This window comes from Trichosurus vulpecula, chromosome 9, assembly GCF_011100635.1.
Source record: "Trichosurus vulpecula isolate mTriVul1 chromosome 9, mTriVul1.pri, whole genome shotgun sequence".
Taxonomy (NCBI): domain Eukaryota; kingdom Metazoa; phylum Chordata; class Mammalia; order Diprotodontia; family Phalangeridae; genus Trichosurus; species Trichosurus vulpecula.
In genome coordinates this window covers 76,778,353-76,795,218 of record NC_050581.1, presented here as the reverse complement: position 1 = coordinate 76,795,218, position 16,866 = coordinate 76,778,353, and the positions used below count along the sequence as shown (strand labels likewise).

Here is a 16,866-nt window from a genome sequence, read left to right as displayed (position 1 = left end):
AGCCCTCCTCGGCCCCAAGGGCAAACCATCCAAACACTTTATTTCATTTACATTTATAAACAGTTCTGACTACATTGTTGGGCTAATGAACAACACAGTCAGAAGGAAGCAGCTTCGGTAGTTCTGGGCCAGGCCTGGCCAGCTCTCAAGGCAGAGGGTCTGTGTTAATCTCACAGGAGAAAGTGAGCTGGTTCAGGGCTCAACAGCTGAAATGCCAATTGAGACACAGTCTGTGAAGTCACTGACACCCTATAGCATTTCAGGAACAGAACCAGAGACGCTACCTTGGGAAGTGATCACAGGCTTTTGTCTCCCAAGGCTCATACGAACTCCGTGAAGTCATCCACGGAAGAGATGAGCCGTTTCCTCTGGCCTGTCTCATAAGTGGGAGTAGAATCTGATGGGGCCTGGGGTGGGGACTTGGGGTGAGCTGGTGGATGCATCTGCATCAAGGGGAAGCCAGAGTTTGGATACTGGGTTTCTTCCCGGATCTAAGAAACACAAGAGGAACAAGTCAGGCTAGAAAAGATGTATCTGTTCATGAATTCCCCTACATCTTCATACCTCTTTTCCACCCTCTTCCACAGGGCCTTCCTTGTACATGTTAGGATTTCAAATATCTGTTACTGAGCCACTAGATTAACCTGTTGGATGTGTGTGATGGTTCTCCCTTTGGCTCACGTGCTTAGCGAAGTATGACATCTAACTGAAAAGGGGTGTTTCAAATTAGGCTTCCTCCTTCTTAGGCATTTCCTGGAACAAACAGGGTTCACCTAGAGCTAGAAGGACATTTTCCCCAAAGAAGGTCCTCACTGTTCTGCCCACCCCAATTTTTAAGGAGGCCATGTTTTAGTACTTAATGGTCGCTGCTCCCTACCTGTATATTTCATACTTTTTTCACACACACACGCACTGCCCTGCTCCTCACCTACCCTGTGCCGGAGCCGTTTGATGTGGCGTAATCTGGCAATCCACTTGGAGGGATAGATGTCTGTAGGGTTTGACCTGCTGTGATGGACTTGAGATGCCATCTGGTTTGAAAAAGAGTTAAATGGTCAATTGCTTAGCACAGGAACCATGGTGAAACATTAAGCTGGATGACTGAACCACTCCAGTTAGATCCATCTAGATATTGGCCACAGTTCAGTCTTTGCCCTTCACTCCTCTTTTTCAACCCACCCAGTTCCCCAAATAGAAGCCAGGCTGAACTGGACAACACTCACATTCGCGTGTAATGCCATCTGGCGGGCAACAAAGGGCAAGTTTCGGTCTGATACAATTTTAGCCACACTGGTATCCACAAGGCCTTCCATATCTAAGGGAGGAAAAGGCAATGTTGGAGCATACATAAGTGTTTGTGAGATCTGTAATTGCACATCCAGGCTTTAGAGGTCTTAAGTCTCAAGGTGCTCTCACATCCAAAAGCTTACACAGATCTCCATGAGGTCCCTAAGTGAATGGAAGACAGGTACAAACTACAAACATTGCTCATCTGGCCAAGCTCATATGGACCCTACTGTTAGCTCTTGGCTGGGTCTCAGACATCTAAAACCAATCTAAATTTTGTTCCTTTTACTAGGGACCGTAGATCGTCTAAGAAGTTCCCACACAAACCCCCAAAATTGCTGCTAGACACTGCTTTGGTCTTATAGCACAGAGAGTTGCCAGCCAGGCAGAGCCTTTATCAACAACCTGTCCTAGGCCCAAAAGCATACCTGCAGCTAAATGGAATGGGAAAAGTTGAGGTATCCAAGTCCCCTTCTAGCAAAGAAGGGGCCCTTTACCTTTCCGACACTGCAACGTGACCAAATTACACTCATAATCCAGAGGAGTGATTATCACATGGACAAAGTTGAATTGGCCCTGGGAAGAAACAACAAAATTCTTCTGTGGATATGTGAAATCACAATTCCAGAAAGGCAGCCCCAGGCACTGGGCTGCTCATCTATGTCTAGGCTAGGCCTTGGAAAAGGAGACCACAGAGTGGTCACAAAGGAGATGGCCCAGTAGGCCTTTCTTACCTCTGTTTCTATAACAAAAAGTCCACTGCGATTGGGGAGAGAGTGAAGAGGGAAAAGTCAATGTTCCAAAGAGAACTGTTACCTTGATGGTGCCCAGCTTAAAGTCTTCTCCAGAGTCATTGTAGATAATTGACACAAAGTCATTCCCCAGGTGCCTCTTCTTGTCACAGCGGTATTTGTCCAAGTCTTTGGTGGGCATCAGAGTGGCGATGTGAAAGATAGCTGTGAACCAGAACCAAGGGGACACACTGAGACTGGAGAGCAGGACAGGCTAGAGGCAAGCAGGGCATGTGAGCCAGCTGCCCAGCCAGCATGACACATACCACTCACTCACTGCTTGCAAGCAACCACTCACTGGAGAAGCTGAAGCTTGAATATGCTGCTCCCATCCTAAGGTAAATGGGATGTGCTCATGGGGGCAGGGTGAGGACACCTGGTCATCCCAGGAAGGGTGAAATAGGAGGAAAGGGAATTTTCTTTTTCCATATACTTGCTCCTGCAGGAGATCAGTACCAGTCCTGGGCAGAGCTGCCACCCACGGCAATTTGTCCTTCTGGGTATAGATTATGCTAGGGGAGGTGGCATCGCCAAGTCATCTACTTCAAGAGGTCTGAGTGCCATACCAGGCTGCTCCCTTGCCTGGCACCTGATTGGGAACATCACAGCATCTGGGGCTACAGGAGAACAGGACGGTCTGCACCATGCACCATGATTAGGTTTCTTCCTACCAGGAGATCCTTAGAGGAAGGGAATAAGCATTTACAGAGCACCTACTATGTTCCAGGCACCACACTAAGTGCTTTACAAACATCTCACAACAACTTTGAAAGGCATTGTTATTATGAGCCCCATTTCCAGTTAAAGAAACTGAGGAAAAGCAGAGGTTAAGTAACTTGGTGACTTGGATATGAACTCAGGTCTTCCCGACTCCAGGCCCAGGCTCTATTCACTGTGCCAACAGCTGCCTTAGCCCGTCACATTGCCCAAACCCAGCTGTGGGGGCTGAGCACAACAAATCTTCGGTAACAGCTTTCAGGGATCTTGGCAGCCAAACATCCCTTATAGAGCACCCTTCAGCCTCACCCTACTCCCAACCCTCTAAACACCTAATCCATCTTGACTAGGAGCTACCTAGGAAACTGGGCAGGCCATGAGAAGGGTGTCATCACAAAGATGTTGTCATGATCTAGCCTTAGGGCACAGATGGGCAATGCTATGGGTTAGGAAGAAACCACTGTTTCATCCTGCTGTGACTAAGAAACCTTGTCCTTTGCAGCCTGACAAGCTTCCCAAGACAGGAGACAGAGAACTGCTCCTTACCTTGCATGATATCATCGTGCCAGCAGTAGGTGAACTGCCCGTCTTCCCCACACACATCCAGGCCCCCCAAGTAGATCTTGTCTGGCTGGCAATCTTTGAGTTCAATGAGCTTCCCCAAGCCTGTCAAGAACTCTGTGTACCTGTAGGAGCCATGCTCATTGGACAGGATGGCGAGCTCACTGTTGCTCTGGAGAAGATAAGAGATCAGGGGGCCTTGACTCAAGCACCAGAGAAAAGAGGTGGTGTGTGATAGTACTTTTAGCAAAACCAGGCCCTACTGCCTCCACTGAAATCTTGGCCTTTGCCTGGCCTGTTGGACTCCGGGGTATCCTCTCCTTCTACCTCTTGGCATAGATTTTTAACACTGAATTCTTTTTTATTTTTATATCTTGGGCATACTGGGGGGAAGGGGTGCAGCATGGAGGGGGAGGGAAGGGCAGGGTGGTCAGAAGAAGGGATCTTAATGCTAACCAAAGGAATCTACCAGTACCTTTCAATGGATTAGCCACCCTAAAGTCAAGAACAAAAGGGGACTGAAAATCCTTAAGATGGAGAAGTTCATGTGCACAGATTCATACAATCTCACATACCCTCTTCCCACCAGGGTCTTAGCCAGGTCGGGGCTCCACTGTGACAGAAGTGCTTGCCCTTCTGTCCTCAGGCAAGGTGCCCTCTGGTATCCCAGTAGCTGTTACTTGTATGCATTAGCTTTCATGTGTCCAGGCTACCTTACCTGGCCTTCTCCTACATAAAGGACAGCAATCTTGTGGGTATCATAAGAAGGAATCTGATCTAGGAGCTGCACGGACCTTTCAAAAGTCTGCAATCAAGATGACAGTCTGCAGTAAGTCCAATGGTGAGACAGAGTTCATCTAAACCTTCCAACCCTGAGATCAACTAAACAGAGCCAACCCAGAGCAGGCAGGAGTGAGGTGTGAGGAACCAAGGCCTGAGTCTTGGGAGGCAGGGATAGGAAGGTTCAGGCAGAAGTCTCAAGGACAGGGGCAGCTAGGTGGCAGAGTGAGTAGAGCACCAGCACTGGAGTCACAAGGACCTGAGTTCAAATGTGACCTCAGATACTTGACATACTAGCTGTGTGACCTTGGGCAAGTCACTTCCCCTCCTCAAGAAAAAAAAAGTCTCAAGGACCACAGAATGAGGAGGATGACCAGTGAGGTGTAAATTCATTCTTGTGAGGGACTAAAAGGTACTAGCTGGCCAGGACCCTGGAAAGCAGAGGTCATGGGGCCCCTACTGCAGTCAGCCACAAGCCCAGTTAGTTCACTGAGTTTCTGTTCCTTTGGAACTGGTTACAACCCAAAGGTTCTCTTCGGGGGGCGGAGCCAGGGAGGGGGTCTCCACAGTGATTCTGCTTCAAGAGACAGGCTTGTCTCTCTGGGATTTGTGCAGATGGCCAGCCTACTTCATTTTGGGCCAAGAAATTGGGAACCCTGTTACCTTCCATGACTAAGCCCCGGTGCTAAAGGCCAGGTCCTATGACTTCCAAGAGTAAAGAGACCCCAAAGGGGACCCAGCCCAGTTGAGTCAGAGAAAGGGGAACTCTGGAAACTTGACCAGCGAAAGTGTTAGGATTCCTCCCTTCCTCCAAGAAGACTAGAGGTGAGGGACACAGAGGGCTGTGGGGAGTCCGAAGGATGCCCACCTACCTCAGGAGGCAAGAGGAGTGGCTTGTTGGACTCATCTCCAAAGAAAGGAGAATGGTAGAGCTGCAGGAATACAAAGCTACAGAGAGAAGTAGGAAAGGCATGTTAACAGAGAGGGGATACTGGGAGAATCCCTGCACACATCCCACAAGGAAATAGCCGAGACGCTGCTTCCATCTCCTCTAGCAACCTTTAGAGGAAGGCCAAAGCACAGTTGTGTCCACCTTCAAAGGACATGGTCACAAGGCCCAAGAAAGATGGGAGAACTAGAGGTCACATTTCAGAAACCGAGGAGAAACTTTCCCTAGGACCCTGAAGGAATGGGCTCCATCTTCCACACGCCTTTTAAAGTCTGCTCATGACCACCTCCTGCCCTTCCCTCAGAGGCCCTGGTCACGTTCTGGACAGTGTTAGCAAGGGCTTCAGGTACAACCATCTCAACGGCCTTAAAGCACAGGGAATATGGCTACCCCTCAAATGAGGGGAGAGCCTACCTCCTTTCTAAACCCTACCCTCTAGTCCAGGGCTTCTTAAACTTTTTCCACTCGTACCCCTTCAGGGTTTCTTAAACTGTGGGTCACAACCCCATATGGGGTTGCTAAGAAGCACTTTGGGCTAGTCCACCCCTAACTCCCACTACAGCCAAGCTACTGACTGTCCCTCTGGCCCCTTCAAATAGCTAGAGGGGAGCAGCACCAAGTCTGCAGCCCTAAGCCCAAATGCTGACATGCAGACTGCTGTGCTGCTATCCAGCAAGGCCACACCTCCTGAGAGTATGCTTGCTCTGGCTCCTCAGGGGTGGGGATGGGCAGTCCAGAGCCAGGCCATGTCAAGGTTGCTCACAGCACTCAGTGGACTGCCAGGATGGAAGACATGGCTAAAACAAAGTAAACCAGAACAGCTGGCTTGCCCAGAAAGACAAGGGAAGGGGTACTGGTGAGACATGCACAGCACCTGGGGTTTATCCCAGGCACCTTCTCTGTGTTGGAAGTAGCAGCTCTACTCTTGAAGGCATCCTTCTCCATCTTCTTGCCCCTCCTTGAGGGGGCTGAGTCAGAGATAGTGTAGCCCCGAGGCCGGAGGCCACTTGGGGAACGTGGTGAGCTTGAAGATGGCATTACAGCCTCTTGCCGGCCTGCACCAAGGTCTCTGCTCTCCTCTCCTGGGCTTGGCCAGATGTTGGCTCCTTCCCCTTCTAAATTCCCTGACTGGGACTTAGCTTTGACCTCTGTGCTCAGCTTCCCAAGATGCCCTTTATCCTCAGCATCCTTAAGGACATCCTGCAGGGTCTGTAGCTCAGGAGAAGAGCTGGACTTGCTGAGGGGCTGGGAAGGCTGGAAGGAGTGATCGGCTATGGGTCTGCCATCTTCAGAAGAGACAGCTCTCTCAATGGGAATCCCACATGTCATGAGCTCTTCGGAGCGGAAGGATTTCTCTTCTTGACTTGAAGTGGATGAGGACTAAATGAAATCATCCAAAAGAAGATTTTTAAGAAAAACATTCACTTCAAAAACCCTCAATATGGCTTGAGTTACATTCAGTTCAGGTTCCTGGACTACGCTCCATAGTCCAGCGGACAAGAGACCTGGTAGCCTCTTTCCCAAGGGATTTATGCCTTCAATAAGCTGAAGGCATGGGGAAAGAAGATGGGATCCTTGGGACTTTCCCTCATGTGGTCTGGGCTAGATCTCCAAAAAAGGAGCTCTTCCCTACTGGGCTAAAACCGGCAGATGGATGGAAAAGCAGGAGCCTACTGAAATGTATGCATGTGGTGGGGGAGTAGGGAGGGGCTGTACAAGTTAGGAGAGCAATATGAAATAAGGGTCAGGAAACTGCCTTCTAGACCTGCGTCCCAAATCACCACGACAGGTCAGTGTTAACAGGTATTCAGGTGGTAATAGTTTAGAAAAGCAGTAGAGGGGCAGTTATAGTCAAAGTCATCTATAAGAGATTGGATTGAGACACAGATGATTTTCTAGTCATATGGTCCCCTTGAGAAAGGGAAGTTATTGTGAGGAGAGGGTCCTGTTCCAAAATCAGAGATGTCTTCCCAAAGTTGTCCCTAAAATCTGTAACCCAGAGCCAAGTGACCTGGCCTAAGATTGAGTTCTATTGCTCATTCCTCATGAGACCCTGACACTTTCCCAACATGTATTTCCTCATCAGTGAAACAGGATTCCACACGCCATTCGCAATGTTCCAAATGCAATAAGGGTGAGAGATAACACTACATGCCCCAAAAATCAATTGCCACCAGGGAATAAATACTAAGTCACAAAGACCAACTGAGAAGGTTGGTCAGGGAGAAGCTGCCTAGAATAGGTACTCCTCTCTGGATAGCAAATGCCTTAACACAACAGTAATAGCAAGGATTGGGTTAGGCAGTCACATGGCCAATCAACAAAATGCCAGAGAAACCTCAAGTGGGCCTCCGTCGTCATCTAGTCAGGAGTTAAACTTGGCTAAGAATGCAAGGATGATGTTCTGGCTTGCTAGTGAATGCTTCACTTTAGCTGTGCAGAAGACAAGGGCAGATGAAGACCTACAGAAACACCAGGGGTGGAAGAATGGTTATTCTCTAGAAGGCCTGACAACTCACCCTACTATAGACTTCCTGAAGTTTGCTGAACCTCTCATCACTTGCAGCTGACTGAGAGCCTTCAAAATCCTCTATCTCTTGACACTCGCACGGTGACTCTGTCTCTCTCAAGTCCACCTCTGTCTGGCTTCCTTCTTCAAGGACAACTGCAGATTCTACCAAGAAACAAAACAAAAAAAAAGTAAGTACTAGAGCCTAGACCGGCCCAAGGGGGACCCCTTCTGCTCTGCAGAAGTGTCAGCCTTTTCCCTACCACAGAACTGCTGGGCAGCCATAAGAAAGTCAGCAGATGTGACCTTCGAAGGGCAAATCAGACTCTGATCAGCACAGCCTCCCTTCCCTTACAAGGTCCTCGATCCCTTCTCCTTCACTCATGAGCCCAATGAATGGTCATATTGCCTCATCCCCCAAAATCAGTCAGTTCAGCTTCCTATTACCCAGTGAGGAACACAAGGGAAGAGAAAGGTCTGTCTGTGGCAATAGCTTTTCTGTGACTGAAGTAATGAGTGGGGAGTGATAGGTTAGCCCAGGTTCATCAAAGCAACTGGGAAAAGAGACATGAGGTCTATGGCCATCTGCCTGAGTCACCCTGTATTCCTCACCAAGGCACCAATATACATGTGCCTCGTCCCAGGGGTTGAGGGGAAGACAAGGCCCAGGTATACTAGTCAAACTCAATGACATGCAGTTAGCAGTAGACTGGCACCACCACCCCTCCTCTTCTTGTGAGTGATCCTGGGGCAAACAAGTGGAGGCAGACCTGAGTAATGGTCAATTCAACCAGCTTCATGAGCTCTTCATAATCCACTGGGATTCTCATGTATGGTAGAGAGGTTAAGTGAAACCTGAGTCTACAATACACAGTCCTCTAGAACTCAGAGAGTCCACTGGTTTCTCTATTATTTTAGTCCTAAGGAAAAGGCTGACATGTAAGAAGTTTAAAACAAAGAATTGGAAGACCCATCTGAAAAGCTAGGATTTGCTTTCCAAAATAAAAGGTAAAACCAACTTGAGCACATAAAAAAAAATCAGCAGAAAGTTGCTGAAGCAGCTTTTTCTGAATGGATTCCAGCTCCCGGGAGCAGTTATTTAACAGAAGCGAATAAGGAGTTAGCGCTGCACACACAGGCCTTCTAAGAAACGTGCTGATCTGGTTAGCTGTCCAAGCCAGAACTCATTGCACAGGGCCTCGGTCATTGAGCTTTCCTAACTGGCCCAGGATCTTTCCAGGACAGCTGGAGTTTCTACATAGCCATGGGGTCATGGTGCCGTGGAGACAAGCAAACACCCCGAGCCAGGAGGAAGCTGCATGGGACCACAGAGCAGAGGCCATTCCGCAGCGAGTATGCCACAGGATGGCCTCTGCTCTGGGGACCACCACCCATGCACTCTTCCCAGGATGACTGAGGCAGGCTGAAAGAAGGAGCTACAAGAGCTGCTCATCACCCATGGGGGATCAGAATCACAAGATTCTGGGACTTCACTTCACGATGCAAAATTTTGATAAAATCCAAACAGAGGCCAATTTGGTTTGGGGCACTTTTTTTCCCTACAGCCAAATTACCTTGCCAATGACCGGGCAAGCACTTATACGAGCTAAGAGGAGACGGTCTGCTGAGCTTCCAGGGCAGAGAAGATAATGGGCCTTTGCTCCTTCAACAGAGGAGTAAATGAAGAGTAACTGGCAACTGTCATTCACATCAACTAATCCAGAAGCCAGACCATTGCCCTGAGGAGTCTGACAAGGACTTCTATTGTCCTCGGGCCAGGAAAAGAGGGTCCAGCTCTTTCCATTTCAGGAATGGAGCTCAGCTGAAGAACTACTTCTGAGTGGCTAACAATCGCAAATACTGTTTCTGGCATGGACTTCTTCATGCTAGTCAAGATCCCATTCACTGAGAATCATGAGACCAGGTACAAACAGGAGACATGAAAGGGAGGGTGACAATATGAGGGAAATAGTGTCTAATGAATCAGGTGTTCTTCTATGGCAAATACTTGTTTCCTTAAAGAGATAGAAATATACCTGCCCAGGAAACGCTCCTATGCAACTTTCCTTGACAACTGGACTGGTACATGGAAGAGAAAGAGGCCACTGCAAAGGGAACCACGTGAGCAGCTACATAAAAGAGGAAGGAGAGACTACACATGCACCCCCCAGACACACACACACACACACACAGACACACAGACACACACACACACACACACTCTCTCTCTCTCTCTCTCTCTCTCTCTCTCTCTCTCTCTCACACACACACAAATACATACACACACACACACACAAACACACACACACACACAGACACACACAAACACACACACACACACACACACACACACACCCCACACAGCAGAGAAATTACAATGACCAAGAGCCCTTAAGTCCGAACCAGAGTCAGCTACAGTAAGCTAGGGCAAGCCACTGCAGGGACCCTCAGCCACCCCAACACCTTTACTGGGAAAGAAGGGCCTTGTGTGGGCTCACTGAAGGAGCTTTCTACAGTTTGGTTAGAGTTAAGCCAGGCATTTGTGTCCCTGACCACCCCTTCTTTGTTCCCCTAAATAACCAAGAGTACAAACCCCTCAGTATGTCTATTTTCAAAGACAAATTCAGGAGGGCCTTGCTAGAAAAGGCTATAGAACAGAAGGCAAAGGTTCACCTTGACAGAGAGCTCACACTTCCAAAGCAGACAGCAAACCTGTCCACGGTGCCCTCTCCTCCACCTCCCACCGCGTGCCTGGGGTCAACGTGGCCAATGCCCATTTCCCAGGTAATGAACTCAAAGGGGAGCATTTTGGGGCTTAGACTACCTCCTAACTACTACTCTTCCTTCTTGCAAGCCCAGAGCCTTCAGCACAACATGGAAATTCTGATCAGGGGCAGTCTAAAGACCATACATGTGACACTGTCTTGGCAGGTGTAGCTTCTTGGGAAGTCAAGGCCTTTCATACCAGGCTCTGCTCCCAGGGAGGAAAATGAAGAATGGAGACTGGAAATGAGAACATTCCTGACAGCCTGAATTGTGGTTAGAGGTAAGCACTAGCCTCATGAAGATCACAGAACTAAAGCAAACCTCAGGGGGTTACCCCCACGCAGTAATCTGCCACAGCAGGTTCTGACAAAACTTTCCAAACAAAACCTGAGGACCAGGGGGACCAAGAGTCATCCAAATGCTTTATTCCCCCAAAGACTAAAAATAAAAGGAGGCAAACACTATACCCAGACGCAAGCACCCTTGGAATAATCTCCACCCGCCTAGTCTCTCCCTTGGGACTTGGTTCAAGTAGGTGATGTTTTCTATGAAGCACTAAGGCAAGATATTCAATGAATGGACCATGTGATCTCAAGGAGAGATACCAGGCCCATGAGAGAGACTGCCTTGTTATAGTCCCAACAGGCATTCCCATGCTACATCCCCCTCTGACTCTGCCCCCAGGGCCTAGTCAAGGTCCTTTCTCACCTGTATTGGACCGCTGTAGGAGGGAAGGCTTGTCTGTCCCCGTGGTAAGGCTAGAGGACGGCACCGACAAGGACTTATACAGGGCCGTCTCCCGGTGCTCCTTGAAACGTTCAGCTGCCATTAATGCATTAGATAGTTCCTGAAGCGGCATGTTGTTGATATCTGAAGAGAATGGACTTAGAGGGTTTTCTAAGCTCATCAGCCAGCTGGTATTCCCTAGGAAGAAGGAGTGTCTTTTAAAAAGGAAAAGGGTCATCATGTCCCCATACCCAGACAAACCAGCAGTCTGAGTTTGGTCAGAGGGTATCTCTCAAAGAATCACAGACTCAGAGTTAAAAGGGTAATTTGATTAAAAACCCAACCAGGGGCAGCTAGAGTAGAGTGAGCAGAGCACCGGCCCTGGAGTCAGGAGGACCTGAGTTCAAATCCAGACACTTGACACACTACCTGTGTGACCTTGGACAAGTCACTTAACCCCAATTGCCCTGCCTTCCCCCCTCCAAAAAAAACCAATCGGTTTAGAGATGGGGAAACCATGGTTCAGCAAACTGAAGCGATTTGCCCAAGGTCACAAAGCAACTTAGTGGCAAAGCCAAAACTCGAACCCAGGTCCTACACCTCTCACTCCAGGGCTCTTCCTCCCAAATCCACTCCTCCCCCCAACCATTACTAAGCTAAGCCATCTGAACCATCTTCAGCTAATTTAGGCATTTTTCATCTTAAGCACTCTTTATATACCAAACTCAAAAATCAATTCACAGTTTCCTCTATCTCTTCTAGCTCAATGACAAAAGAAAATGATTTGGCTACTGTCGAAACTAAGCCATCACTGGCCAGGGTACAGACCTTCTGCTCCCTCTTCAGGAAAAGAAAACAAGCGCCTTGTAGGCAGTAGCCTACAAGGTGGGTAAAGTAGATGGCCCCAAAGTAAAAGGTCTCAATCCTCTCAGCCTACCTTGATTGCAGCAAAGCAACTGCTTTTTCACCTGTACTGAGTGCTTAGAAACTAAATCTGGCACAGAGTAAGTGTGCCAACTGGCACAGTGAGGATTTTCACATTCAGTTTGGCTTGTGGAGGCCAGCTGGTAGGGAAGGCTTTCCTGATGTGGTCTCCCTAAGGACACAACACTTACAACTCCATTCTGATTCTTGCCTCTTACTGCGTAAGCTGCCTTCTGCTTCTAAGGAAGGCTCTTTGCAGACTCTACTCCTCCTAGGGGATTAGGGCCCCTCGCTGCTGGTACCCTAAACATGACAAGACCACCAAGCAGTTAGCCTTGTGATAAGTATCTTTTCAGTTAGTCAACTGCTAGACCTATTTAGGGCACTGAAAAAGCTAAGCCCCAAGGCTGCTGCCTGGAAGCTGCTAAACCAGCCACCCAAACCTCCTACCTGACCAGGGTTTCTTGGGATCTCCTCGCTCACTGCCTTGCAGCTTTGAGTATCCCACTGAATATGTGCACCGCTCCATAACAAACCAACACCTGGCATTCCAGTATCAATGCACTTTTGGAAGATTATTCTCCTAACTTCCCAGGAGGAAGCAAACAGTTAGGGTCCTGGCAGGATAAGGTGTGGCCAAGCTCTGTCAGTGACTGGGCTGATAAGTATTAAGCAAACCAGGAGGGAAGCACCTGCAAATGTGGGGATAAGCCAGGAAGCTATACTTTGGCAAGGACAAGTGAATACCTGTGGGCCTCCGGACCAGGATCTCAGCCCAGCCCTGGGTGAGGAGGGGCACGTAGGCAGCCAGGTTGGTCTTTCCTTTCTGTAAAGGGGTCTGGGCACTGGCTGAAGCCTTCTCTGTCCGAGCAGTGGGTGCACTCTGTAACCCTGGAGAAGCAGGGCTGCTTGGGAAGTGGGAGGTTGGAGTATCCAAGGCATTGACCCGGAGAGCGTGTCCCCCTGGTAATAGGTAGAAAAGAAAAACTGTGTTGTGTGTCAAGAGACGAACACAGCCAAGCAATGAATAGTACCAATTTGCCAAGAAGCATCAGGAAATACATACCTTTAAATCTATTAGCCAGAACTATGCAGATAAGCACTAGGATCCCATACCCCTAGTGCTTTTGCCACACAAGGGACATCAAATTATAAAGGAGAGAAAAGAAAAAGGGCCCCTCTCTCTCCATGATGGCCTATTGTTCTACTGGCTAACATCCCCGAGGATAGGCTCAGGAAACTTGAGGCTAAAGAATGAAGGGAATGTACTGCTTCCAGGAAAAAGGAACACTTACAGCTACAGGCCCTATCCAAAGATTCACTTTTCAAATTACCAGAGAGAGAAAAAGAGAGATGCTTTATGGACAAGATTATAAGTATATCTGAGTTTCTTTCTGCCAGAGAATTTCTAGGGAAACATCACAATAAAAAAATGAACCGAAGACTTTTAGAGCTGGAAGACAGGGTACACAGGCTGCCACATACATTGACAATGTCTTTAAGAAGCATGAAACACAAGGTAGAAGGGGCCTATCTTCATTTCAGAGACAGTGAGAATGTCAGGCAGGGAGCACAGTCAGGTCTCAGACAGTCCTTATATCTATCCCACACTTCTCTACTGCTCTTCATTGCAGCTGGCGCTGCAGGAGTACCCCTTTATAGAAGGGTGTCTGCAACCACCTGAGCCAGGAAAGAAAGGAAGAAGAAAATAGTTAGCCTACCTGACATAGACCGAACACGGTCTCGGGATCCCCGGCAAACTTGCTGGCCAGCCTGGGATTCTAACTTGGCTGGTGCTTCCTTTGTCTGTCTCACTTGCAAACTGGGATCTGTGCTAAGAAACACACAAACACATATGTACATCAGGCATCAAGGATAAAACAGTATGTAAACTAGCTTGACAGCAGTTGGGTCAGTCAGTCAACAAACATTTATTAAGGACCTACTACGTGCCAAGCATTATGCCAAGCACTGGGGATAACAAAGAATGGCAAAAAATAGTTGCTGCTCTTAAGAAGCTCACAGCGTAAGGGGGAAGAAACACGCAAACAGTTATGTACAAAAAAGCTATGTACAGGGTAAACTGGAAAGAATCTTGAAGGGAGGAAACTAAGACTAAGGAGGACTAGGAAAGGCTTCTTGTAAAAGGTGAGACTTCAAGAAAATCAGAAAAGTTCAGAGGCTGAAATGAGGAAGGAATGAGTTCTAGGTATGGGACATGGCCAGTGAAAACACCTTGAGTCAGGAGATGGAAAATCATGTGCCTCAAACAGCCAGGAGGCCAGTGCCACTGAACATCAGAATCTGTGGAATGTGTAAGAAGACTGGAAAGGTAGGAAGGGACTAGGTTAGGGGAGCCTTAAAAGTGAAAAAGAGGATTTTATATTTAATCCTAGAGGTAATAAGAAGTCATTGGAGTTGACCGAACAAAGGCGGGGGGCGAGGGGAGAATAATCCCTTTAGTAGCTGAATGGAAGATGGACTGGAGTGAGGAAAGACTGGAAGCAGGCAGACCCACCAGCAGGCTAGGGTAATGGTCCAGGCATAAGGTACTGAGGGTCTGCACTAGAGTGATGGCAGTGTCAGAGGAAAGAAGGGGGTATATTCAAGAAATGTTGCGAAGATGAAATCAAGAGGTCCTGGCAACAGACTGGAAATTGGCGGGGGAGGGGGGGCAACAAAGAGTGAGGAGTTGAGGATGTCACCTAGGTTGCAAGCCTGGGTGACTGAGAAAATGGTGGTACCCTCCACAGGAATAGGGAAGTTAGCAAAAGGGAAGCATTTGGGAAGAGGACAAATTGAGTTTGGGATGTCTACAGGACACTTAATTCAAGATGTCCAAGACGCAGCTGGAGATGCTCAACTGGAGGTCAGCAGAGATTAGGATTGAACAAAAAAGATCTGAGAATCACCTTCATAGAGATGACAGTTTTACCCATGAGAGTTGATGAGATTATCAGGCAAAATAGTTCAGAGAAAAAAAGAAGTCCCAAGACAGAGCCTGGGAGTCACCCAAAGTTAGCATACATGACCTAGGTGAAGATCCAGCAAAGGAGGCTGAGAAAGAGCAGTAAGACAGGTAAGAGAACAATGAGCAAGCAGCGTCATAAAAACCTAGGGAGAAGAGAGCAATCAGCGAGAAGAGGATGATCGACAACATCCAAAGACTACCAAGAGGTCAAGAAGGAGAAGAACTGAGACAAGGCCATTAATTCGATTTGATGACTTAAGAAATCATTGGTAACTTTGGCGAAAGCAGTTTTGGTTGAATAATGAGGTCAGAAACCAGACTGCAGAGAGTGAAGAAGAGAACGGAAGGATAGGCAGAGGAGGCAATGAGGCAGACAGCTCCTTGAGGACCTGACACAGGCTGACAGCTAGCAGGAAGGGATGAATCATATGAGGGTTTGTGGAGGATAGGGGAGTGATGGGCACCTTTGTAGGCTGTAAGGAAGCAGTGAGTAGATGGGGAGAGACTGAAATCTGGTTAAGAGTGAGGATAACAGAAGGGATAATCTTCTGGAGAAGGAAGAAGGGAACGGGATCACTCATACATACAGAGGGATTTGCCTTGACAATGAGAAGGGCCACCTTTCCCTGTAAGATAGCACCAGAGGAGAACATAGTGGGAGGCACTGGAGTAATATGAAGTGTTAGGTGCTAAATTGGACACTTTTGTTAGAACGTAAGCTCGTTGAGGGTAGGTTTTGTTTCATTTGTTGATATGTTTATCCCCAGTGCCTCAAATGGTACCTGGCAGCACATAGCAGGCACTTAGTAAATGCCTTTTGTTCAAATGATTGAATAAAAACACACCAAAAGGAAAAATGGTATTTCTCCAGTTACCTTGATTCAGTATTCTGCAGCTCTCCAGAGTCCAGACCCAGCAGGGACCTGGTCCCAGTACCAACACTTGTCGTTACAGTTATTAGCTTGTTCCCAACCAGCCAGGTTTTGGTTCTCCCTCCAGCAAGCAGAAATTCTCCCACAGGAGACCTGTAAAGACAAAAACCCAGAGGGTATGGAAGAATATCTCCTAAAACCTTTGAGAGAGAAACTCAGTTTCTAGAGAGCTGATGTTTTGGGACTAATAGAGAACAGTCCATTCTGCAAATATAAGGCTGGATGACCACTTGTTGGTTATATCATAAATAAGATCAAGGGATTATTGTTCAGGTACGGGTGGGCCCTGAAATCCCTCCCAATTCTGAGATTCAAAAGCACATGCTTCAACCAGGGGTGGGCCTACAACTACTGTAATTCTCTGTGATACCAGGGCAAAGTCATCTAGATAATGCCACAGGGACAAGCTTGTTACCACTCTGCTCACAAAAACATTTATTGAAAAATGGATTGAGGTAAAAGTCCCTACCACCAATTAAGTAAAAACAATGGCATCATACGTATAGCTGTCTCTGATTTCTAATAAGGGAAGTAGGGGGCAAGGGTGGCTGGGGTGGTATGGCTAGATTTAGTTTTCACTTTGAAGATACATTAATTTAAATCCTGACTTTTGCCAAAGACCATTTGTTGGCTCCTACCTCTTTGGTACAGCTGTAAAGTTGGAAAAGACATATCTGGCCATCATATCCAAGCAAGTTTCTGTGAGTTCCAGGTGAAGGTTTTTTAGGTTATCATCAGCCTGAGCCATTGAATTCTCATCTGCAGAGCCCAAACTAGAGCTAGTGATGGATGTCTGTATCCTGCTGAAAAGAAGAACCACAGAAGCTAAATCAGGAGGGCAAGGACACACCATGACACACTGCCTGCCACCTGGCTTAAAGCTGTAATGCATGCATGGGCTTGGGGGGAGGGCCCTCTGGCCATGCCCATAAAGAGACAAACCACAGGGCCCA

The 16,866-nt window shown here is 47.8% G+C and overlaps 1 protein-coding gene across 14 annotated transcripts in view; it reads right to left on the bottom strand.

Annotated features, from left to right (window-relative positions):
* Positions 1 to 19: 19 nt before the first annotated feature.
* Positions 20 to 16,866, bottom strand: part of TSC2 (TSC complex subunit 2) — a 55,831-nt gene continuing 38,984 nt past the window's right edge. For 3 of the 14 annotated variants that reach the window (XM_036737890.1, XM_036737891.1, XM_036737899.1), the window contains 16 exons: positions 16,552 to 16,716; positions 15,857 to 16,006; positions 13,732 to 13,844; positions 12,758 to 12,973; positions 11,069 to 11,284; positions 9,631 to 9,723; positions 7,605 to 7,759; positions 5,960 to 6,465; positions 5,009 to 5,084; positions 4,075 to 4,161; positions 3,342 to 3,528; positions 2,104 to 2,243; positions 1,785 to 1,863; positions 1,224 to 1,315; positions 933 to 1,031; positions 24 to 491 (listed from right to left, as the gene is read on the bottom strand). In XM_036737890.1, the coding sequence (XP_036593785.1) occupies positions 321 to 491; positions 933 to 1,031; positions 1,224 to 1,315; positions 1,785 to 1,863; positions 2,104 to 2,243; positions 3,342 to 3,528; positions 4,075 to 4,161; positions 5,009 to 5,084; positions 5,960 to 6,465; positions 7,605 to 7,759; positions 9,631 to 9,723; positions 11,069 to 11,284; positions 12,758 to 12,973; positions 13,732 to 13,844; positions 15,857 to 16,006; positions 16,552 to 16,716 (2,545 nt within the window). In that variant the 3' untranslated portion in view covers positions 24 to 320. Of the gene's footprint in view, positions 492 to 932; positions 1,032 to 1,223; positions 1,316 to 1,784; positions 1,864 to 2,103; positions 2,244 to 3,341; positions 3,529 to 4,074; positions 4,162 to 5,008; positions 5,085 to 5,959; positions 6,466 to 7,604; positions 7,760 to 9,630; positions 9,724 to 11,068; positions 11,285 to 12,757; positions 12,974 to 13,731; positions 13,845 to 15,856; positions 16,007 to 16,551; positions 16,717 to 16,866 lie in introns of all 14 variants that reach the window. The other 11 variants (XM_036737893.1, XM_036737900.1, XM_036737895.1 and 8 more) reach the window with 8 other exon arrangements.